The 24439-nt window shown below is 33.5% G+C and overlaps 2 protein-coding genes across 2 annotated transcripts; one reads left to right on the forward strand and one right to left on the reverse strand.

The window, feature by feature from the left end:
* Positions 1-251: 251 nt before the first annotated feature.
* Positions 252-8196, reverse strand: LOC109007857 (NADP-dependent malic enzyme). The gene is made up of 20 exons (XM_018987725.2): positions 8000-8196; positions 7405-7682; positions 6062-6182; positions 5884-5958; positions 5075-5226; positions 4866-4971; positions 4625-4690; positions 3423-3518; positions 3236-3307; positions 3068-3151; positions 2883-2981; positions 2542-2589; positions 2360-2413; positions 2166-2264; positions 1970-2059; positions 1799-1876; positions 1531-1605; positions 1350-1440; positions 681-809; positions 252-588 (listed from the first exon to the last, which is right to left on the reverse strand). The coding sequence occupies exons 1-20, from the start codon at positions 8027-8029 to the stop codon at positions 500-502; spliced, it is 1932 nt and encodes a 643-aa protein (XP_018843270.1). The 5' UTR covers positions 8030-8196; the 3' UTR covers positions 252-499.
* Positions 8197-21675: 13479 nt separating this feature from the next.
* LOC109007833 (1-aminocyclopropane-1-carboxylate oxidase-like) lies at positions 21676-23595 on the forward strand. Its single transcript, XM_018987685.2, has 3 exons — positions 21676-22330; positions 22538-22892; positions 23314-23595. The coding sequence occupies exons 1-3, from the start codon at positions 21789-21791 to the stop codon at positions 23542-23544; spliced, it is 1128 nt and encodes a 375-aa protein (XP_018843230.1). The 5' UTR covers positions 21676-21788; the 3' UTR covers positions 23545-23595.
* Positions 23596-24439: the final 844 nt, after the last annotated feature.

A 24439-nucleotide genomic window follows, 5' to 3' on the forward strand; every position in this document is an offset into this window, starting at 1 on the left:
ACAATGTAGGGGTAAAAGCTTAATGCTCATTTCAAATTTATCCCATATTTCAAACATGCAGAACCACAAAAATGGAAGTCACGTAAGCCTCGTTTCATTTGTAACGTACGTAGTGCATTATTCTGCCGAAAGTGAATAGAACGTACTCAAACTCTGGCCACACCCGACATTCAGATTTCTATGTTGAATTGGCCTTACCCTAGAATCCAGATATGCAGTTCGGGTTTTATACTTTTGGAACTCCATAGATGTGGTCCGAACTTGGTAATGTGAATTTTTTTATTTCATGTAAAATGAAAAAGTTAACATAACGTTTTCCAAACTATGACCTGTAATCCAACTACCAGCAGCAACCCTACTACTTCTCCTTACTCGCCCCAACTTAAAGGGTAAAAGGAAGAGGAGAAAGGATTTAAAGGGTTCAAAAAATAAAAGAAATTGACTGTGAGGTTGATTATAGTGAACTTCATACAATAACACTAGTGAAGTTTCTACCAATTTATCGGTAATTTCGGTAAGCAGGGGTGTACATGCAGCTTTCGGCACACTTCACCAGATCCTTGGGCTGAGGAAGGCGAGTAGCCAGACCTACATATCAATTAAACCACATTGAATGATACAGCTTTTGGAGTTCAAAAACAAAGATTTTGCGTGCAGAACAATCAGAGGAGAGAACTCACCAAGTTCATAAGCTTTGGCAGCTACTTTAGCAGCAATATGTGCCGAAATCTTTCTGATGTTAGTAAACGGTGGGTATATGAGTCCCTTGGCGAAGTTCTCCTGGCTCACCTGTGCAGCCAAAGCCTCCGCTGTTCCAAGAAAGAGCACACAGCAAAAGAGGTAACGGGTTACAAAAAAATTTCTGAGTTTTTATAGAAAAAATAAAATCAAATGGCACAACTCAACAAAAACTTTAATCACAAGAATAGGGATGATCATATGATACAAACATATTCAGACGAATGAGGAAATAGTTCACTGTTAAAGTTGACTTGATTCTTTCAAACATAAGAAGTGCCTATTTCAACATCCAATTTCTACAGAATTCTACAGAAAGTAGGATAAAATTTTTTGTTAAGGAATGGCCGACATCTATCTAATATTTTTTGTTACTTTCAGTCTTCACCCAGCAGGTCCAGATTCTAACTTAGTTTTGAGCCAATATTTAGCCCATCTATTAAAAAAGTTTATAACGTAAGTCGTAAAAACATGGTATACAAGGTGAAAGTTATGGGGGAAATCATAAAAATTCTGGTTACAGCTGAAAATCTGAATAGAAGTATCCTACATCCTCTATCCCAAGGCAAAACGAAAGTGATCTCTTAACGTCCAAGGTTAGGTGCACTTACAGGCTGCCAGGAGCATGTCATCGTGAACACGGATAGCACCAGACATAATTAAACCCAGACCGAGACCAGGGAAAATGTATGCATTATTTGCCTGAGTCACAAAAAATAAATTGATATCAAAGTCAGTTGTCAACTCTCATGGATCTACATTTGGCACATATTAAGTTAAATTCTTAAAGACCTGGCCGGGCACAAAAACTTTCCCATCATATTCAACAGGAGCAAACGGGCTCCCACTAGCAAAAATGGCACGACCCTGTGGTTAACAAAGAGGAACAAAAAAGAAAAAAGAAGTAGGTCATCATTGGTTATCTGGAGGTGAAATAAAATCTGAATGATCTCAAGTAAAAAAAAAATGTATGATTATGTACTGGTAAAAAAAAGAAGAAGCTAAATGGTATGATATCTTTTGCCTGAAGAACATAAGAAACTTGTGCTATTTGTCTTACCTGGCTCCATGTATAAGCTTCCTCAGCAGTGCATTCGGACTGTGAAGTTGGATTGGAAAGAGAGAGAATAATAGGTCTCTACAAGTTGTGTGCATACACAATGGTCAGCTCCTTTAGGGTGTATATACAATTTCTGAAACATATGTGCAGACAAATAGACAGAAAATCTACCTCATTGATGGAGGCCATGGCCTCAACCACTTCTTTAGTAAACGTTCTTCCTACTCCTGATGTTCCTATCAACACAGTTGGCTTGATATCCTAATAAACACAAGACAACTTGGAGAATAAAGGCTGAGCCTACGCATAATGCATGCTTAGATAAGTATTTATCTGAGAGAGGGAGAGAGACCGAGAGAGTTCACACCTTAACAGCATCTACAAGTTCCTTAATTGGTTCATGTTCATGAGCCCAAGGCTTCTTGAAATGTTGGAGCGCTTCCTTCCGGGAACTGACAATCAATCCCTGTTGAAGGATTTGTAAGCAAATTTTTAACTGACGGAAAGAAAACAAAACTCTACTTCACATAGAAAAGAGCGACAAGATCAGGTTCGTACTACCTTTGAGTCAACAAGCCAAATCTTCTTGCGGGTCTCTTCCAGTGGCGCATTTGTCTGCACAAATATCAGGAATTATACTGTTTTGAGATGTATATCCAAAATCAAAGTCTTCCATAAATCATATCACCCCTAAAAAGGTAATATAAAAAGTAAAATGAATAGCACTGCTAATAGCTGGCGACCTGCTTAGAAAGCTCAAGGGCTATGAGTTCTGCTATTCCTGTTCCAGCCTGTAACCATCAGACGAGTGAGACACAACAACAAAGTGGCAGAATGAACAGTCCTAAAATAAGTTTGGGGGGGGGGGGCAATAGATGGGGGTACCAGGAGGTAAATGCACTTGAAATAGCAAAAACTCATCTAATATTCTCCATAATAAAAAGATGTTAATTTTAAAGAAAGACTGAAAAGGACAGGTCTGTCACCTATTTATCCATTGCCTTAGATTTTACAAATCCAGCAATTCATTTCTAGGTATTTTTCCTTATTAATCGTTCAATACAGGGTGATAAATATAGACTACCTCTCCAGCACCAAGGAATAGAAATCTGTGGTCAGCTAAGGTTCCACCAACTAAGTTCAGAGCCGCAACTAGCCCTGCAAGTACCACAGATGCTGTCCCCTGGCCATAAAATGAATAACTTGGAAGTTAGAGATATGTGTATTCCAATTTCCAAGATATCATCATAAAGAACAATAACAGTTTACCTGAATATCGTCATTAAAAACAAGATGTGTTGTGCCATATTTTGCAAGCAGATCAAACGCATTGTGGTTTGCAAAATCTTCAAACTGCAGGGCATTGTCAACCAATAGAGAACATTACCATCAAAATTATATGCAAGCCCCTGCAAACCTGTTTTCTAGGCCAACTACCTGAATGAGGACTTTTTCTCCATAATTCTGCTTCACTGCGGTCATGAATTCATGAAGAAGTTCAGCATATTCCTAAAGTAAAAGAAGATAGAGAGAGAGAGAAGGTTAGAATGGCATATAATTACATCTTGTATAAAACTCAAACATGTAAATTGACGCTAGATGATATAGTAAGCAAATTATGAACCTGCCCAGTAGCCCTCCTTTGCCTGAGCCCAATGTAAAATTCATCATTCAGTAGTGTCTCATTGTTTGTACCCACGTCAATGGTTATGGGCAAGCACTGAAACAACCAACAAGTTTGATATTTCATTAAGTTTGTTTTAACAAGAAAGATACCCCCATTCATAATCTGGGGTAGCATTACCATCAGTTTGCTTACAACGAAACCATGTCAATTACTAAAACACCATTAGCTTGTCCTGTGAGCGAGAATAGGAAATACTCGTATGGGTAAAAAAAAAAAAGTTTCTAAAATTTGGATTTATTGTAAGTATCAGGCCCCGTTTGGTTACTGGGATGAAACACAAACCGTCTCAGTATTTTCGTACAGAAAGACCACCTTTGTATCCAAACAGCTATCAAAGAGTGTATCTCTTCTAATCACAGTTGATTTTTTGCATTATCTCAACACTATTCACTGAATGACCATTCCCTAACCCAAAACAGAGAGACACAATTCCAATCCCTCAGCCCAAGCTATGGCTCCCTCTCTAATCCCGTGTTGTCAAATGTCAACTCAAAAACAAAAAAAAAAATAAAGTAGGATAAAACACCTTTTCAAGGGCACTAGGATTGAGTGGAGAACAATGAGCAATTCGGCAAGTGCTATTTTTGGGAACTAGTAACTAGCATGTTCATAAAAATAATAATCATCATTACAAATAATTTCTAATAATTGGTGGGACCCTCCACTTTATCAAATCCCTATAAAAAGTTAAAACAATCTCATCTCACTTGTACATCCAAACACAAACTTTTACAAACCAACTCATGTCATCTTAACTCAAAGATCTCACTACTATTCATAGATCATCTCATCTCATATGATTATCCAAACGAGGCCAATGCAGCGAATTTTTTCAAGAACAGCCCTAATCAAAATTACCCCTATTGAAAAACGGCAGCACCTCCTCTGTGCTATGATAACACATTACTACATCAACCATAAAAGTTTCGGACACTATGATTTTTTTTGTATGTGTATGGAAGCCAAGCATGCAACCTATGTTTTGCTCCCTCCTTTGGAAGAGAAACGAAACCAAGATTTCAACAGGGTAATGACAGATATTGCAAAACAGCAACACATAGTGTTAACTAGGAGATGCGCATTGGTTTTGACTCAGCCATGTCAAGAAAACAAAAATCAACAATTATGCAAATACTTACAGATGAAGGACGAACGCCACCTAGTGCAGAGTATAAGGAAAGTTTTCCCACTGGTATTCCCATCCCCTGTCGATATTTCATAAATTGTCATCAATTGACCCAGTCAAGTGAGCATGTGTTTGTGTGAGCGCACGCACTTGAGAGAGAGAGAGAGAGAGAGAGAGAGAGAGAGAGGCATGAGACCAATCTCACACTTTAATGACACATCTTTCACATGATTCGCATCCTTGATAACATTTACCTGACAGCCAAGATCTCCCAGACCCAAAATCCGCTCCCCATCAGTGACGACAATAACTTGAATATTCTTCTCAGGCCAATTCCTCAAAACCTCCAGAATCTTTCCCCTGCAAAAAACTAGTGATCAGTTTCAACACAAGTATCAAGGAAACAATGCATTAGATGCGACCGCAAATGCATGTAACTAGAAACATGTACAACCATACATACTTCTCTTTTAAACTAATAAAGAGACCCTGAGGACGCATAAAGATGCTCCCATATTTCTGGCAAGCTTCACCAACAGTGGGAGTGTATACAATTGGGAGTAACTCCTCAACATTGTCAATAAGAAGTTTGTAGAACAGCCTTTCATTTCTCTCCTGAAAAACCAGCAAAGCAACAATTTGATAAATACAATTTTGCCAGGAAATTAAATCATAAAAAGAAATAAGTTCAGAGCACTCGAGTCAGCATTAGGGGTGCTATCTGCACCCTACAGGGCAGGGTTGACCCCTTTCCGCATGGGCGGAGGGTGGAGTTCCCCCCCCCCAAGATCCAACCCCGCACTGGTGCCCGGGGAGGGGGGGGGGACCATCGGACCATCCACCCCCACGGCAACCCCCACCCACAATTGTGGGAAAAAACAAAAAAAAAATCACAAAGTTGTCAAAATCCACAACTACTAAAAAAAATTTAAAATCCTTACCAAACAACAAATCAGTCCATCAGAGAGAGAGAGAGAGAGAGAGAGGAGAAGGAGGAGAAAAGGATGCTGACATGGCGAGAGAGAGAGAGAGAGGCTCTGCTGAGGGAAGAACCACGAGAGAGGAAAAGAGAGCGGGGGAAGAGAAGACTGCCTAGGGGAGGGGGGTTAGGTTTAACTTAACCCCCCACCCAAAATGACAACCTTTCTTCGTCTGTTTAAAAAAAATTGAATTCTACCCAAAACGACGTCGTTTTGTAACAAATTTAATTATATATATATATGTGTGTATATATTTATATATAAATAATAAATTAATTGTGTAGATGCCTACCTGAAGATCCATCATGGCCATGTACTTCTGTAGTGGAAGTTGATATTGGCGGATATTGTGCATCATTTTCTTCACCTGGTGAGTAGGGCGGTACTACTGATAAGTAAGCATTATAATAAATAATAAAACCCCATAGCTATGTGAAAAGGGTTGGAGGATCTATAAGCTGGGTGGTAACCTGAAGCTCTTGAGAAGCAACTGTTGGAGGGAGAAGACCACGCAGGAAGTGGGCATCTCTCTCTCTTTCAGTGAAGGCAAGCCCTTTGTTGTGGTGTGGATTTCTCAACAAAGAATAACCACTACAGAGCAAGAGAATAAACGTCAAATGAGAAAGGTAAATATATGTCATAACAAATCCTACTCTGATTCACGGAATTGGTAGTTGATCAAACAGATAATAACATTTATAGTGGGAAATAACAGTCCAAAATAATATGTCAAGGGTCGCAGAAAAATAGAAGACTTAAGATATTTTGTTGTATGGAACAAATCCAGATAAATATGGAAAGACTTAACAGAATTTTTTTTATAAGTACAGAAAAAGACTCAAAGAATAGATTAATTGGAAACTCATCTCTATACTAGTTGACATCCCTGGATATCTTATATTCAAGCAAAAACCACTCAGCTTTATGTTATTCAACCATGGGACTGATGAGGAAAACATGAAATTGGAGTATGAGATTAAAAAAAACGTAGACAGAATTACATAAATGTCGTGGAAGTGAATTGTAGTTTAGAAACATTGCTGATATTTTAACTTATAATTATTTTAGTATATTAAATAAATGCCAAAATGCAAAATTCAGCGAAGTCTAGTTGCCACCTGATCAGGAACATGAATTCAGAGTGAGAACCCCGGTTGGATTCAGAGATGAGTTGAGATGGTTTTAGATGAGTTGAATAAAATATTTTTATAATATTATTTTTTAATATTATTATGTTTTTGGATTTGAAAAAGTTGAATCGTTTATTATATTTTGTGTGGAAATTTGGAAAAATTGTAAAGATAAGTTGAGTTTACAATCCAAACCGGGGCTAATTGTACTTGGCTAGTAAATTTGTGAAAATAAGAAACAGCTAGATCAGAATATCATAATATGTTGTACTTCTCAGAACATTGATAGCTACAATACCCTCCATCGAGGGCATAAAAACAAAACGAAAAAAAAATATGAATACTGGAACAGAAACTCTAAAGACACCAGTTGTTGCCATTCTGAAAGACAATCTGTGTTCATTAAAAAAAGTGAGAACAATGAATATGTGTACTTTAAACGGATATATATATATATATATATATATATATATATTTATCTATGTGAATAAAGGGAACTTCAGAAATAAACCCTTTATATATAAGTATACAAATATAGATCACGATATGTCAAGCAGAAAATAGAAAAAGAAAAGGGAACATCGATATCATCGAAACACATACATTATTGATTAAACAAAATTAAAAAATAAATTTGCAAAAGCAGGAATGTTGAGTAGAACAATAGATCGTTTGTCTCTCACCTAGCAACAGAGAGACTCCAAGGGGTGACGAATTGCTCCTCAGTAGCGGCATCCTCGCCGTACACATCCTGGACTCCACCACCAACGGTAGGTTTGGAGTCCACGTCATCAATCACGGAGCCTTCTCTCATTTCCTTCAACGTGTTCTCTATCAGAACGGATGCATTTCTCTCCCCTGCCCGGCCGTTTGAGCCCAAAGCCACCACTCTCACCGAAGCTGTCCGTCTTATCTGCGCCCCAGAGAAAGGACTACAAGACCCAGCTAATCCGCTCTTATTCTGCGTTAATAAAAAATAAAACAAAAATAAAAATGGGTTTTTGCCCAATAGATGAAAAAATAAATTAACGAAGAAAAGAGAAGATTTGGAAGTTTTAGCTAAAGAAAAAACACCCCGAAGAGGAATTTGATTCTTTGGCTTTGAATTCTGTTATACCAAATAATTACCGATTGTGAAGAAGGAAGAGTTTGTGACTTTTTGTGGATTTAAATGTGAGAGCCGGACATGGAACACCCAGAAAAGGTTTTTTTTTTTTCGTGGGGATGTTTGGATTTGATTTTAAATGAAACTGGAAATGGGGGCTTAGTTTACATTACCAGAAAAGAGCTTCTATTCAGGGAGATCATCTTGGTGAAAACAAATGTGGAAAGACTGTATCTTTGGCGGAGGGAGAGAGGCTAAGAGCAAGAAAGACTCTTTAAGCTCTCCTTCCTTTACTCTTAAAACTCCTCTTCTTCTGTCTCTCTTCGCCTGATTTTCTTGAGGGAGGGAGAGGGAGAGAGAGACCGGAAATGGCCAACTGGACAGGAGCTATAAATACGGTGAACTCTCTCTCGTTCTCAAACTGTCTATTACCAAATTGCCCTTCTGTGGATGTGTCGTCCAATGGAGTGCAAAAACACAACAGCCTACGGGTATGGGCGGACTCATTTCAACACAGATCATGGGACCCACAGGGCCGTAGGGTGGGGTCCTGGGAATAGGGTTGTGGTGTGGCTGTGATATGGGAAAGTGATGCTGACAATGATGAGTTAAGACAGGGTTGGGATGGAACGGAACGAGATATAAAATTTTATTTTATTTTATTTTATTTTATTTTTTATTTTATTTTTTATTTTATTTTTTAAAATTTTTATATAAAATATAATAAATAATTTAATTTTTTTTAATTTTAATTTATTTTTTTAAAATTTTAAAATAATAATAATTTTAAAATATAATATTTTAAATTTTTAAATAAAATATAAAAATCTCATTTCACGATCAACAACCTCGAAAAACAGTGTAAAAGGGCTACCTCAAAACTCGTAAAGGACAGCAACAACTCACAGGCCACCCCCAGAACAGAGAAGAGAAGTGGATAAGCTGTAATCAGCTGTTGGCATCATGCATGATAACGCCATATGGCTCTCCTCTTGGTGGCTTTCACAGAAAATTCTCCACCACAACCTTCGTGGCTGTTCATGCAGAGGACGTGGCTGGGATGTGGGGGCCTTTCCTTTCTTAACCATTATCGATGGGGAATAATTGTAAATTCGCTTAACTAACCCCCAATATGTATTTAAAAGATAAATACTTTAATTACAAAATAATTATATAAAAATAATTTTATAAATTAATATAATGTAATTTATCAGATTATAAAATTATTTTTAATATAAAATAAATATGACAGATAATAAAAAATCATATCAATTTATGAGATTATTTTTATAATATATTTATGATTGTAATACACATTATTTAAAAATATTTAAGATTAAAATTTATATGTATTCTGCCTTGAAACATGCACGCGTGTTTACAACCTAAGTGCATCCAATGAATTGTTGTAAAGATCAAATTTTTATCTTCCTACTGGCTCATTAGTGTTTTGACTTTAAAATAATAATGATAATTATAACTTTTCTCCTACCCAAAACTTTGGTGATCATTGATCAACCAAAAATGGGTCTAATTTTAATTCAATATTTTTAATTGAGACGCGCTGCAGTGCGGTCCAACTATTAAACTGAGAATAATAACCCTCTATTCATACGATGACACGTATACAAAAATACAATAAACTCATTAAACCTCGCCACACAGAATCACAAGCAATTCACATAATCAGTTTCCTATCTTACTCACGATTTCTTTTCTTCGTCTTCGTGCACTTCCAGCTCGCATCCTTGCTGCGCCACCAAGCCTGCTGCCCACCGACCAAGACTTTCAAGGTTCCACCACTACCATCTCATTCTTTCCACCCCAGGAGACACAGAGACACCCCCAGAGAGAGAGAGAGAGAGAGAGAGAGAGAGAGAGAGAGAGAGAGAGAGAGAGATTCAGCAAAACAGAAACAAAATTATGATTTTTTCTAATTACGTTACTCATCCCCTCGATTCTTCCAACTTAGATTTTCTACTTCCAATCCAAAATACTCCAAGATAAACAGTTCTTTATTATCCCACTGCCACTATCTCTTTCTCATTTTCCAAAAGTAACAAACTCTGAAATAGAGAGAGAGAGAGAGATAATTTGATCAAATTGATAAGTCAGAGATTGGGAATTTAAGCTATGGACTTAGACAGCGGCAACAAGCGTGTGTTCCAACGGTTGGGTGGGACTGTTCCCATAGCGGTGCAAATAGTAGAACAGTTAGGAAGCTGAGAAAGAGAATCCAAGATTTGTAAATTTTGGATTTAGGGGACTTGTGGCTACAACGAGCAGTGTAGGTTATTGTATTCTTGGAGCTTGAGAGAGGGTTTTTTTTATGCTAATGCAGCTCGAAGGGCATCAAAAGATGAAGTATGGGTCGAGTGCCGTGCGGGATGATAGTAATGTTAAGATCTTGAGCTCATCGGGAATGGAGTGGAAGAAGTTCAAAGGGAGGCATACAAGTGAGGAAGAAGGGGTGTAATAGATTCTCTGATCAGATGTATGCATATATAGAATAAAAACAATAAATCGCCTATGTGTTGCCGTGTGAATAGAGGGTTGTTTTTCTCAGTCTAATGAACGAAAGTTTCCAAGGATTTACTCTTTTCAATTTGGGTAAGTCCTTTTTATTGGCGTGTAAGGGATAATGACATATGATGGCACATGGTCATTTTCTTTGGTGATATGTGACAATGCGAGGAACTGGCCATTTTATTTAGGGAATGTACAGAAAACGGCAACTGGGTATTGAGAAGTAGTCCACCCCCAACACTTGTTGGCAATTTAAACGCATAATTAGCCTACTTGTCATGAACGGCAACATGACATTACAAAAACCAAGTAGCAACTAGACATACAAATTCCTACCATTTCTTGTTCATTGATAATTATGATTGTAGCTTGCCTAGGCTGTTGGGTCACTTTATATCTTTGCCTTGGTATTAACAAATAGTACCACTAATATTTAATATTGGAGATTTTGAGAAATTTCCGAATATAAATTATATGTATAATCTTAAGTTTATATCACTTTCTAAACAAATATTTTACTCATAATCTTCATTCTACACATAAGTTTTTAATTTTATTTCTTTTACTAAATATGTAATATATAGATGATAAATAGAATAATTTAATTAGTTTAAAAGTAATAAAATAAATTAATAATTAAAAATAATTAAAAATATAATCGTCTTTTCGTGCTCAGAAGTCATAAGCATCCAATATGAAACATTAATGAAAGGTGCCGCACAATAGCTTTTATTATTTTTGTAGGTAGGTGGAGAAGCCAGATGTGGTAGATAATAGCAATGGTAGTTGAGAGTGTAGCCGTGTGAGTTATATTATCCATAAATAAATGGAGAAAATTTCAATTATTTTTAAATGTATAAATATATAAAAGTATTAAAGATAAAGAAATTTTATAAAAATAAACTTATAAATTAATATGAGATCTTTTAAATATTTTTTATAATAAAATCAATTTTATAATCTAATGACCTACATCAAATCATATTATTTATGAGATTATTTTTATATAATTCATTTGTATTTATAATTCTTTTAAAGCTCTCTACAAGGTCATGTTACTCAACTAAAAACTAAGCTACTCTTGTCTTTTGCCTTGAAAATTCGATATGAGTATGCAAAGTACTAGGGTTCTCCTGTATAATCTAAACCTAGCATGTGAAGCACGATTAGTTTGAGCATACATTCATATGGTTTTTCCTTGTCTCACATTTATGGCTTGTTTGAGGTTGCGTTATGAATTTTAAAAAGTGTTTAAATAGCCTTAAAAATTAAATTGTTTGAGTGTTACATATTAAAGTAATTGTTAATCTCAAATAAGCTAAAAAATATGTTTGAGGAAAATCATTATTTCGATGTTTTTCCTCAAACGTGCTTTTCCGGATAATGCGGAATGTAATTGATGTTTTAAAAATACTGTCAATGAGCGAAAATACCCTTATAACTTTAAGATAATTATAATTTTTAAACTTTCAAGGAAACGATCAAAGTCTTTACAAAATCAAATAATCATATTTTCTACATCATAAATCACTTTTTTAATTTATTTCCAAACAAATATATCATATTTGAAAGTATTTTAAACACATGATTATCAAACAATAAATAAATTTTTAATAAGAACTTATTACTCAAGCTATAAGCTATAAGTTATATTTCTTACTGCAATCACAAACATGTACTTAATTAATCAGGAATAGCATTGCAGAAAAACAAAAATAAAAAAGTAGATGGACGAACCTATCTTCATTATTAAACCATTTATACTTCCCTTTTCTCCATTTTACTAAGAAAAGGGAAAGAAAAAAAAAATCAATAGAATTATAATGCCAGGGCCTCACTTTATTGTGAAGACGATAACAGATAAAATAAAATAAACATAAGTAAATTAATCACATGATACATAATTAATGTGGTTCGACAATATATCTATGTTATCCATTTTATTGTATTGATGAATCACAAAATATATTTTAGGATGAAATAAATATTATCCAGTCAACCATATTATTCATAATAAGTATATTTAAGGGTTATTCAGTGGAATACCTAATTTTAACTTTATACGATTTTCGCTACAATGGAGTATCGAGTGAGTTTCGAGCGAATTCTTTGTTTGATGTTTGCTCAACAGGTCTCGAGCGAGCCGCGTGTAAACTCTCTACTTGAGACCGAGTAAGTTAGTAACTTGTTGCACGAATGTCGAGCAGACTTTATGTTTGGCGCTTCTTGATTCAAAACAGTGCCAACAATTTTCTTGAAAATCTATCAAAAAAACCATAATGCATATTTGTTGGGTTGGGTAATCAAATCCAATTGACGCATCAACAAACCATGCTCCACAAACCCAACACACTCCTTCCTGTCCATAGAATCTATTTATATTTTTTGTTCTTTATTAGATAGCACGAAGGTCAATCCATTACGTTGCATGTGTCTTCGATTCATATGCATGCCATCTTTGAAGTCAAGGACCAAAGAATATCCATAATATTTGATGAATGGTGAACAACAACAACGAATACATGAGATTCATGCGTCGTTTAAATGTAGAGTGAGTTTTACATTCTAATACTATGCATCATCCTCTCCATTAGCTGATACCGTGACTCGCACATCCTAAATGCTACCAAGGATCAGTTCGTTTGTTTTTAGAGATGAAATGAGATGAGATTAAAGTTAAAAAAATTGAATAAAATATTGTTAAAATATATTTTTTAATATTATTTTTGTTTTGAAATTTAAAAAAATTGAATTGTTTATTTTATTTTATATTAGAAGTTGAAAAAATTATAATGATTATATGAGATTATAAGAGATGAGATAAGATATTTTTTGAAAACAAACGAGGCTTAATCTACATGAGTTTACTACATATCTGAAATTTTATTGCTTTCCCTCCAATTGGAGTCGTCATCCTCCAAATCCTTTTTCCTTATATTTAAGATTCTAGTAAAAACTATGTTTTATTTACTCAAGAGTGTCCCATCAAATATATATAAATATATATATATACTCAGTGCCATGCATGCATGGGATCATGGTTGTTACGCGAAGCACCTAGATTATAGCCCAACAAACAAAACGCTTAATGGTATCACGTTCATCAAATGCTGTGACAAAAGTCATCGGCCCCTATTTCATATGTTTGTTGGTATAAAAGCAAGAAAGTAAGCATTATCAGATTTGGCGGCGTTATTTAATTAGAGGACGTGATGTAACGTATAATTGCCTTTGGAATTGATGTTACCTTTATTCCAGTCTTTGTCTACACAACTTTTAGATGTCGATTGTTGGAAACTTCATTCCCGTCCATTATGTATTTACTTTTTTTTTTGTTTGTATGAAAATGATAGACGCATTATTTTTTTACAGTATTTTATATAATTATATTTTAAATTAACGATAGTTATCATGTAAAGTAATGTTAATATTTATAAATTGTTTTATAAAATAAAATATCGTAAAAACAACTTATGCGTATATTATTACTCTTTACTCTAGTAACATACTCTCTCTCTTTTTTTTTTCTTTTGATTTTGATTTTTTATGTATGTTATTTTGTTTTCATTTTGAATTTGGATAGACACGTTATAATATATTAAAGATTATTGCAAAGATGAGAAAGTATATGAAATATTACAAATTTATTTAGTAGTTAGAAGATGTAAATGTAATTTTTCTAATATAAATACAAAAATATATTTAAATGATATAAATAAATTGATGTATAATACATTGTAAAAATCATTAGCTAGAATAAGATAAAGTAAATTTTTGTTAGCTAAAATAGATAAAAGTTTACCTAAACCATTGAAGATGCTCTTAAGTCTTCTCCCATTGCATTGATTCATTCAATGGCATTCTCATATTAATTAATATATTATTACTTTTATTTCGTAATAATAATAATAATAATAATAATAATAATAATAATAATTTGCCAATCTGTTCCACTTCCCTCTCGATGAAATGACATGCATTTGGTGGAGGCTTTATCTGCTTGCTTGCCGTTTGAGAAATTCAAAACGACTAAAAATAAATTAATCAGCTTCTTTGAAAGTTCGGCCAAGTCCAAGTCAAGTCCAACCACGCATCAAGAAACCTTTTGGCTACCGATACACGACTTTTCTACCAACTTCATGAATTTATTTTAGAAACGTGACACATTCAATTATCAAATAAATAACAAAATTAAAAAGGACTAACGATCCAAATAACATATATACTACCTTAGGATTACTTGTAATTGACTCATTTTCATTGCTATATATCTTCTTTGTGCATAACAAAAAAATAAGGCCTGTTTTTATTTCACAAACAATCTAATTTCATCTAATTATTATAATTTTATCAAAATTTTAAATAAAATATAAAAAATAATTTAATTTTTTCAAATTTTAAAATAAAATTAAAATTAAAAAATTATATTATAATAATATTTTATTTAACTTTCATTTTATCTAATCTGTATAATTAAAATAGACGATATTATTTTAAATGTGTTGTTAGCTAATATTTGTCAGAGAACAAATCAATGCCATTTGAGACTCTCACGCGCGAGTCCATGCTTGTCATCTCCGAGCACAAGTCATTGACCCATTCTAATTCTACTTTTAATAAATCATACTGATCAACTACCAGATTTAACCAAAAATAAAAAATATATTTTTAAGTATGTTTGTTAATAAATCCAACGTATTAATAATGTGGACGTTTTAGATATAAGTTGGAACAAACTATTTTGTTATAATTATAATAAAATTCATAATAAATATATGTTTACATGTTCCTTTATAAATAATAAAATTAAAAAAGAAAAATAATATTTTCAATTATAGAGCTTATAAGTCTTGCACACTTCATTTGAAAAAAAAATGAATTAGTATGAGATTCACATAAAAATTTTAATTTTTAAATAATATATTTACTTTTTTAAAATAATATGCATAATTTGTACACACTGAAATTATGTATAGCATTGTTCATTAAAAAAATAGAGTTAATTAGGCCTAGTTTGGGTATTTTGAGTCATTCTCATAATACCTCACTACTATTTATTATTTTATTATTATTATTTATCTATTTGTTACTACTATTTAATATTTTATTATTATTATTTTATTACTTTTTCACTATTATTTAATATTTTATTATTATTATTTTTTACTACTATTTACAGAATATTTGAAAATACATAACGAACCAAATGCAACCTAAATTGTACAAGAGCATCTTCATTGGATATGCAAATCAATGAGAAGTTTGGGTAATAGACTCAAAAAATAGTTTACATTAGATTATGTAACTTCAAAATGATATGACTTATAACTGCAGTAATTTTTGATTGGTGGTTATATTTGGTGTTGAATATGTATTAATGTATTTCTACATAGCTCTTAATTTAGAAAAAAAAAATTAGTAAACTTAAAATATTTTATTATTATTATAACTAACAAATAATAATTTAATATGAGAATAAACTTTAAGTAAAATAACAAAATATAAAATTATCTCATATTATATAAAACTAATGGTCTCAGGCGTCAGAGTAGGGATAAACACGAGTCAGTTTATTATTAGTTAGAAAAAAAATAGTAAAAGAGGGATAGTAGTTCACGTGTTTGGGTTAGATTTCATTTGGCTTCGTTTGGATGATAAACATCTTTCAACTCATCTTAATTTATCATTATAATTTTTTTAAATTTTAACATAAAATATAATAAATAATTCAATTTTTTAAAATTTTAAAATAATAATAATATTAAAAAATAATATTATAATAATATTTTATCATCTCAACTCAATTTAATTCAACTCACTTCAACATTCAAACGTAACCGAATTGACGTGAAAAGGAAGGGGGTGGGGTGGGGTGCGGTAAGTTGGTGGGAGAAAAACCGCGTCAACTTGAAGCAGCCTCCAGGTGGGACAGACGACTTTTATAAACAAACAACAAAAGACCAGTGCGCAGCACACGCTTTTTGGTTTGACAACTTACCAAGCTGTTCAGAATCGAAAGCGTGGCAAATTATCAACGGCATTATCATGTTCTTCTTTAAAAAAATAAATATATATAAATTAATTTTTTAATAATAAATTATACAATTTTTTAAAATAAAATGCGTAACAATTATATATATATATAGTATTTCTCTTCTTTCATTGATCAATGCTTATTATACTGAACACGTTATTCATTACTCATAATTAAGTTCAATACTTATAGTCTAAAATGAAAATTTAAAATTTGCTAAAGAGTAATTCTACATACAACCGTGAAGTGCGTAATCACCACGTAATCGCTTTGAAAAATAGTGAGGTCCACTATTAAAAAATTAATTTTTTTTATGTGAGTCCCATATTTTATTCATTTTTTTCAAAACGATTACGCGGCGGTTACGCAATCACGGTTGTAAGTATCTTTTCTCTTTGCTAAATAATACTAGTATATATAAATAGCATTTTCGCGTGAGCCGGGAGACTGCATTTCCCATTGACCCTACTCGTTTTATTTATTTTCAAAATATTACTTTCTTTTGAAAATTTTAACAGTCGCATAAGAACGAGAGGAAGATAGTTGAACACTTTTAAGTTTGGTAGACAAAAATGAAAATAACAAAATATTAAAGAAAAGGTCACGTGATAGATGAATTTCAAGTTTGTTGCAACTTGTTCGTGCACTTAAAAAAAAAAAAAACTATAGTTGAGGATGCTAAAACCGTTGATGCGCTATAATTTTTAAAACAATAATTCTATATACAACTGTAAAATGCATAAAAACTACTTTAAAAATTGAGCCGATCATGAGTTTGGACCAATTCGAATGACTCGTTTATCTTTCTATTGTTTAAATAAAATCTTGTACATCAACCAACTGGTTTGGGAAGGGGAATTACTAGCAAGAGGCCCATGCCCTCAATAATTGTTCTTGTTTTGGGCTCCATCCCTTCTATCAGGGTTGGGCTGCACTTTTTTTTTTTTTTGGGGGGGGGGGAGTGCCTATCACAAACAACCTAAGGCCTCGTATTCGTAACCCATCTTAATTTATCTCATCTCATCATTATAATTTTTTTAATTTTTCACATAAAATATAATAAATAATTTAATTTTTTCAAATTTTAAAATAACTTTCTCAAATTTCTACATAAAATATAATAAATAATTTAACTTTTATTCTATTATTTATAAATTATCTCAACTCATCTCAACTCATATCTGAATCCAAATTATTCCTAAAACTTTCACGTGGTCAGGTGTAAATATTGATTTAGATGCACAGATTATTATTATTATTATTTTGAAATAAATGTATGCTTAAAGCCTTAAACAGTGGTGGGGTCAAATAGATAGTCATAACCCACCCCCAAAAACATGATTAAAGGCCTTAAAAGGAGATAACCTGGCCCAAGATAGGCCTGGCGAGATGCTTCACGTGAGATGGAAATCAAATGATAACAAAGGCAGGACCTCAAATCAGAAACAGATAGATCTAGTACAGTTTCATAATCAAAGGTTTCCCTCACAATCCAACAAATAAAAAGATAAAAAATTTAAAAACATCAATGTCTAGATATATATAAAAAATTATTCTTATCAGTTACTATTTACCATCCCACATTTTTGAAAAAATACTCTCACACTCTCTAAAAATACCCCACATCTTATGAAAAAATTAATGCTTCTTATCAGTTATTATTCACCATCACAAACCCCATATTTTAAGAAAAATACTCTTACACCTTCTAAAAACACCCTAAAATCCTATAAAAAAGTTATAGGTGTGGAGTGTGAAAATTAATAGTAAATAATGTATAACATTCATATATATCTTATATCTTAAAAGCGGCTATACGATGAACATGAATGAATAGTTGACACTTTCTGAGCCGCTTAGTGACCTACTATAATTACGATTGGCCCCTTTGTTACTTAGCATTTAGCAACAACATTAACTCAAACCAGATACGATACAACAGACATGGCCCAGCTCGATCGTGTCAAATCTAAGCCTTAGGTCATATATATATATATGAACTAGACAGAATATGATCATGACACTTTGTTTGCCAAAATCCTATTATTTTTAACAGCTTTGCTATACAACCTTCACCACATTTCACATTCCACATTTTTTAAAATTTTTTTAATTTTTTTTTTGAATTTATTATTTTTAAATTATTCCAAATTTTCTATTCATTATTCATATAATAAATATTTGATAAAAATAAAAAATAAAAAATAAAAATAATATGGAGTGTGGAGTGTTAGGAGGTTGTGAAGATTTTTTGCATTTTTAATCTCCATAAATCGGCTACTCGAGAGTGCTAGATATATATATATATATATATATATGCGAATATTTTATAGAAATAAATTTGTAAAATGATGTTATTAATTGATGTAATAAATTAAATTTATTTAATGATAGAAAAATGTTTAATAATATAGTGTATTATATAAAGTCATGTCGATTTATAAATTTATTTTATTAATTTCTCTATCATCTTTCAGCCAAAGTTAAAAAATAAGGATCATCTAGATCTGGTACTATATTTTCATAGTAAAGTTGTCACTGGGTACATTGTGAATTTATTAGAATTCGGCTATTATTTTTAGTTGAATGGTTTAAATTTTTTTGTCTCAACCTACAACTTGGTGAGATACAAATTAAAAAACTAAACATATATAGAAAAGATATAAGGGCCATTATGATATTAAGATCTAAACAATCGAATTTAAAAAATTATGAAAAAATTATTTAAAAAAAATACAATATAGAATTAGATTGAGAAATTTAAAAGATCCAAAGAACCACAAATCTTATAAATTCTTTACGTAACAAGCTATAATTTTAAAGAAAATATTGTCAGTCAAAAATCAATACTAATTTCTTTACCTAACATTAAGACCCGTTTAGATAGCGAGATGAAATGAGATAGTTTTAGATAAAATTTAAAAGTTGAATAAAATATTGTTAAAATATTATTATTATTTTAGAATTTGAAAAAATTAAATTATTTATTATATTTTGTGTGAGATTTGAAAAAATTGTAATGATGAAATGAAATGAAATCGCTTATGTATCTAAACGGGTTCTAATTTAATTTGTATACAACTTATTGAATAATATATAATAATTATACTTATTATTACTATTTTTAGCAACATAAAAAATTAGAAGTAATATGATCAAATGTGATCATGATAATAAGCAAAGAGAAAAGCAAAAAAGTAGAAAAGAAAAGAGTTAGATGACTTGAAGAAGTGCCAAAGGCAATTAAATAAAATCCAATGGGAGAAGAAAAGGACTCAGTTACTTTGGAATAGATTTGGAGAGAGAGAGAGAGAGAGAGAGAGAGAGAGGAGTTGCCGATCGTGTGTGGGGGAAGGGGGAGGAGCTATGGGTGGCTGGAAGAGCACGGGATAGTCGTCGGAGGAAGGGGAGTTCGGTGGTGGTGGTGCGGTGGCTTGGGAACGGCGTACGTCGGCGGAATGGTGGGGAAACCGTATGAGACTCATTCGGGAGATGAGGTTGCGAGGAGAAAAGAGCTGTCTTGGGGGCTTCAATGATGGCTTGGGTCCATAGGAGTGGTTGCCGGAGGAAGAGGAGCTCGGTGGTGGTGCGGTGGTGTGGGGACGGCGTATGGCGGCGCTATGGTGGAGAAACCGTGTGAGACCCATTCCCTAGAGGAACCCAGAAATTTCGAAAAAAACTCTCCTCCTTCGTCTTATCTACTTTCAATTTTCTCTATAATTTATATTGTGCATGATGGTGTGAATCTTTTTTATGCAAGCATGTGGAGGCTAAGTTGTATGTGGGTTTCTTGATAATCTTGGGAATGGGCTTTGTTTGTATGAGGCAGTGCTTGCAGTGAGTGAGAGACAGACGAGAGAGAGGGATTTGTTATTGCAATGAAGGCAATCTTGGTTCCTTGGCTTTCTTCCTTCTTGGTGTTGGCCTCTCTGACCTCAATTTCAGCTTTGCCTTGCAATGGACCACATTCTAATTCTTTCAAGTCCATTATAGGTCCGCCCTTTCAACTCCCTACAATTGACATCTGTTTAGGCTGAAGTAGTTCTTCTCCTTTTTTAATTTTTCTTCCCTGATCGGTGTATTGGGTTTGATCTTAAGTGTTGTTTTGTTTATTGTTTAGTTGTTGTGAAAACTGAAGAAAATGGAACGAAAAAGATATTTCCGATATTACTATCACTTAATTATTTTTAACTTCTTATTGGATCCAATAAATCCTAAGTTTTTTCTTTGTAATGTCTTCCCTTATTTTCATAGCAACTGAATGAGATGTTCTGACATACGTTTTCCTTTCTGATATGAAATTTGTAATATCTAGACATTAAATACATGAAAAGGTTCTCAATTTGCATAGGAGTTTTTGTGGCTTTACATGTAGACTACTACTTTGGAGCAATTGACTCAGAATTTTACAATTGGGTTGTTTTTTGTTTCCTAACTATAATGTGTTTTTCTCTATTGATACATATTATTTTGCACTCTAATAAAATTGATTCAGAATTTTCTATTCTGCAACCAAGACCATGCTTTGGTTTCACTAATTTTAAATTTTATTTTAGTGCTTTTCGTTTTTTATTTTCTTCGGTTGGATTGCTTCAATTTATGCAGTGAAGTACTGTCATCATTACATAAATTCTCCATATCTGTTTTCACCTGTTACGTGCAGAAACTGAGTCCATAAAAGATTCTCTATATAATACTTATTTTGCTTATGATTAAGTTTTTTTTTTTTTTACGCAAAGCATGTTTATATTTTACAAAACAACTTATTTTTCATTCAACCATGCAAGGTGCACATTGCCCCACTGCTAGTGTGTTTATATATATAAACCGAGGCTTAATGGTGGCTTCTACCTAACTACCTAACTCCACTGAAAGATGCTATATGTCGTGTGATCTATACAAGACATATTTCCATCTAGATTGTCAGCATCAAGTGATAAACTACACAATGAACATAAATATTCAGAATTTTCCTTATAAATTCCCTGAAACTAAGTAATAATCGTTAAAACTCAGATCTTGATTATTCGGGTAGAATAATAATATTGTAGGTTTGAAAACAGTTTCAGCTTCTGCAAAGTTGGTAGAGAATTGCATGATAAAGAGATAAAGTGAGATTCCGATCAGTTTTTGAAAAAAAGAAACCACAGCTGTGCAAAAAGAGAGAGCCCTGATCCCATACTTGCCTGGCCAAAAGAAATTCATATAGCTCGATGATTCTCGGAATGTTGGCGTTGTTTAAGACATGCCATCATTGCATTTGCTGCTCCTCATGTTGCTTTTGCTTTTACAGATTTATTTAAAGCGGGTGAACAAAAACATTTATGAATTACTCAGACACAAACACACACTAATCATATGTAAGATTGTCTGCTACAAATTAGTGCGATTCAGTCATTCCAATGGCGATTTCACCTGAACCCATGTCCCGAAACTCGATTGATTTCCGTGCCCCGCCGCCTTCTCCTATAGCCTCTGGCCGCCGATCGACTGTCACCAATGACGACATTTTCACCGAATTCCTCCACCACTCGCTACGTGTCCCCGACCTCGCCTTACCCGATAAGTCATTTCCCCGCCAACACTTCATCGAAAGCCCCCCGGTAATTGATTTCCTATCCTTGGATTCCAAGGAAAGCGATTCAATACAGAAGATTTTGGTTTCTTTGTCCGGTATTGGATGCTTTCAGCTAGTGAATCACGGGATCCCGCAGGAAACTTTTGGTGCGGCATTGGCGGCTGCCGCCGGACTTTTCCATCATGTCCCACCGGAACAGAAGGCAGTGGTGACGAGGTCATTGGAAAGGTTGTATGGTTTTGAGGAAGGTCATGGAGAGGAGGGTGAGATTGATGAATTGAGTGAAGAGTTTGTGTGGTCATGTAGAGATGAAGATTTGAAGTTGCGAATGGAGGGAATTTGGCCTGTTGGATATTCAAATTTCAGGTATTAACTGACTGCTTTTTCTTGAATATGTTTTTTTGGCATTTGTGGGCATCGTTAATTATTTTGTCTGCGAATTAAAAAAATAAAATAAAAATCAATTTCGTTGCCCTATGATTATGGAAATGATTTTTATCATCATTTGACCCTATGTTTGTGACAACAAATTATGAAACAATATCTCATGCCAAACTTGTTGTAATCTTGAAGCGAGAAAATGGAAACCCTGCTGTTGGAGATAGAAAAGGTTGCTGAGAAAATTCTACCAGCCCTCTGGGAAAATTTTCTCAGAAAATCAGTTTTTGGAAATGATATGATTCTACAGCAACAACTTGGGTCAGGGTCAGACTCAGTGTGTTGTGTGTACAAGCACCGCAGAAACGTACCAGCTGGTCGGTGGTATGATGTGATTAGGATGCTGATGAGGGGTACTGATTTCTCTCATACCCTGTGTTTACACATATGTGATGGATCTTCAGAGTTTCAAGTGTACTCCAAGAAAGGTTGGATTTCTTTTAGCCCAGAGAAAGGTGCTCTGATAATCACTGTCGGAGACCAAATCCAGGTAAATTTGCTTGGCTAAAGCTTCAGATTTATAGTTGTTATTATGTCTGTGGAGCTTTAGACCATGGTAGGCCTACCAAGCAACAAAAGCTTGGAAAACACGGAACCATATCTTTTGCCATAGAGAGCGTAAAAAGGCCATGATATCAACTATTGACATAGCATAAATACATTGCACAAGTTGCAGGCTAGAAGCCATTTGCTGCAACATGGTTGTGAAAAATCTGGACCAAAAACAAAAGTTGTAGTACCTGGAGGAGTTTTTGGACAGCTATATAATCATAAAATATGAAATAATTTCATCAAGTTAATGATGGAAATTTGTACTTACCTCTCACTCTTTCCATCTCTCAAACAACATGTGTGGTCTCATTAAAGTAATCATATATATATATATATATATTCCACTTTTCCTATTGCAGGCATTGAGTGGTGGGCATTACAAGCATGTTATAGGAAGGCCAATCTTTAAGGATGAGAAAGAGGACTGTATATCAATGACTTTCCTCTGTTCCCCTCCAAACTCCTCCACATCCAGCTACTCCAAAACCAGCAGGCAGAAGAGGGCCATTTCACTGAGTCAACAAGCCTTGGTGGCTTTAATTTTGACTTTTATATACCAGTTTTTTGTTTACATTTACAAGAAGTTTTGATGTTGCCATCACTACATCAATCTTTTTACAATTATACATCAATTTTCATTGAATGACACCTCATAATATATATATGTTTTATACCTTTAGTTTTATTTTAAGTGCTCGTCATTTAAGCCGTGCATATATGGTCTTTCGGGCTGGTAAACTTAAACCAGCCCACTATGGGCCCAGAGAGAATTTCCGATCCCAGATTTGTACAGTAAACGTGTTGCAAATGTAGGAAATATGCATAAGGAGCCCATTCCAAGAAGGAGAATATAGCAAGGAGCTGGAGGCCCAACACTTGCCTTGAAAGTGGGCTTCGATTGACGGAGAGGTATCGAATATTCTTTAGGAGGCCTGCAACATAATTATCTAAACAGGCCTACACAAGGGGTCCGCTTTTGATATCCAAGCAGGGGCTATTCAATATGCTTCCATGGGCCTCCTTTGATATCCAAGCAGCACTCAAATTCCCTTTTTAACCTGCATTCGATGTCGTCGCAAGTAAATTAGTAAAATTACCTTCTGCGTTTTTTTGTAAATTTGTTCACTGAAAAATCACGGTACATAGTTCCCTTAATATCTTAAAGCTATGAATTCTTCCAAATATCAACTTGCAGAGCAAGTATTATTAATTAGAAGCGCACGTTTTTGTTTTTTGGTAACTTGAAGTGCACAAGTTCAACAAAGCACGGTTTTTTTTTATGCCTGGGTTCGAGCCTTTATGTTTATTTGTAATCTCCAACTGTCTGTTTGTAACTAAAGTTTTTTCTTATTAAAAAAAATCTGATTTGTAATATTAAAATATTAAAATTTATTTTTTAAATTAAATTGTATTAAATAAATATTTTATTAATTTTTTTATAAATAAAATTTTTCGTATATATAATGGTCGAGCTTGGTTAACAAC

This window comes from Juglans regia, chromosome 12, assembly GCF_001411555.2.
Source record: "Juglans regia cultivar Chandler chromosome 12, Walnut 2.0, whole genome shotgun sequence".
Classification (NCBI taxonomy): Eukaryota; Viridiplantae; Streptophyta; class Magnoliopsida; order Fagales; family Juglandaceae; genus Juglans; species Juglans regia.

Coding starts and splice junctions, on each gene's coding strand:
- LOC109007857 (XM_018987725.2), bottom strand. CDS start 8,029: ATGATCTCCCTGAATAGAAGCTCTTTTCTG. Junction 7,683..7,999: donor TGAATAGAAGCTCTTTTCTG/GTAATGTAAACT, acceptor TTATTAACGCAG/AATAAGAGCGGATTAGCTGG. Junction 1,441..1,530: donor AAGTTTTTGTGCCCGGCCAG/GTCTTTAAGAAT, acceptor TTTGTGACTCAG/GCAAATAATGCATACATTTT.
- LOC109007833 (XM_018987685.2), top strand. CDS start 21,789: ATGGCGATTTCACCTGAACCCATGTCCCGAAACTCGATTGATTTCCGT. Junction 22,331..22,537: donor GTTGGATATTCAAATTTCAG/GTATTAACTGAC, acceptor GTAATCTTGAAG/CGAGAAAATGGAAACCCTGC. Junction 22,893..23,313: donor CTGTCGGAGACCAAATCCAG/GTAAATTTGCTT, acceptor TTCCTATTGCAG/GCATTGAGTGGTGGGCATTA.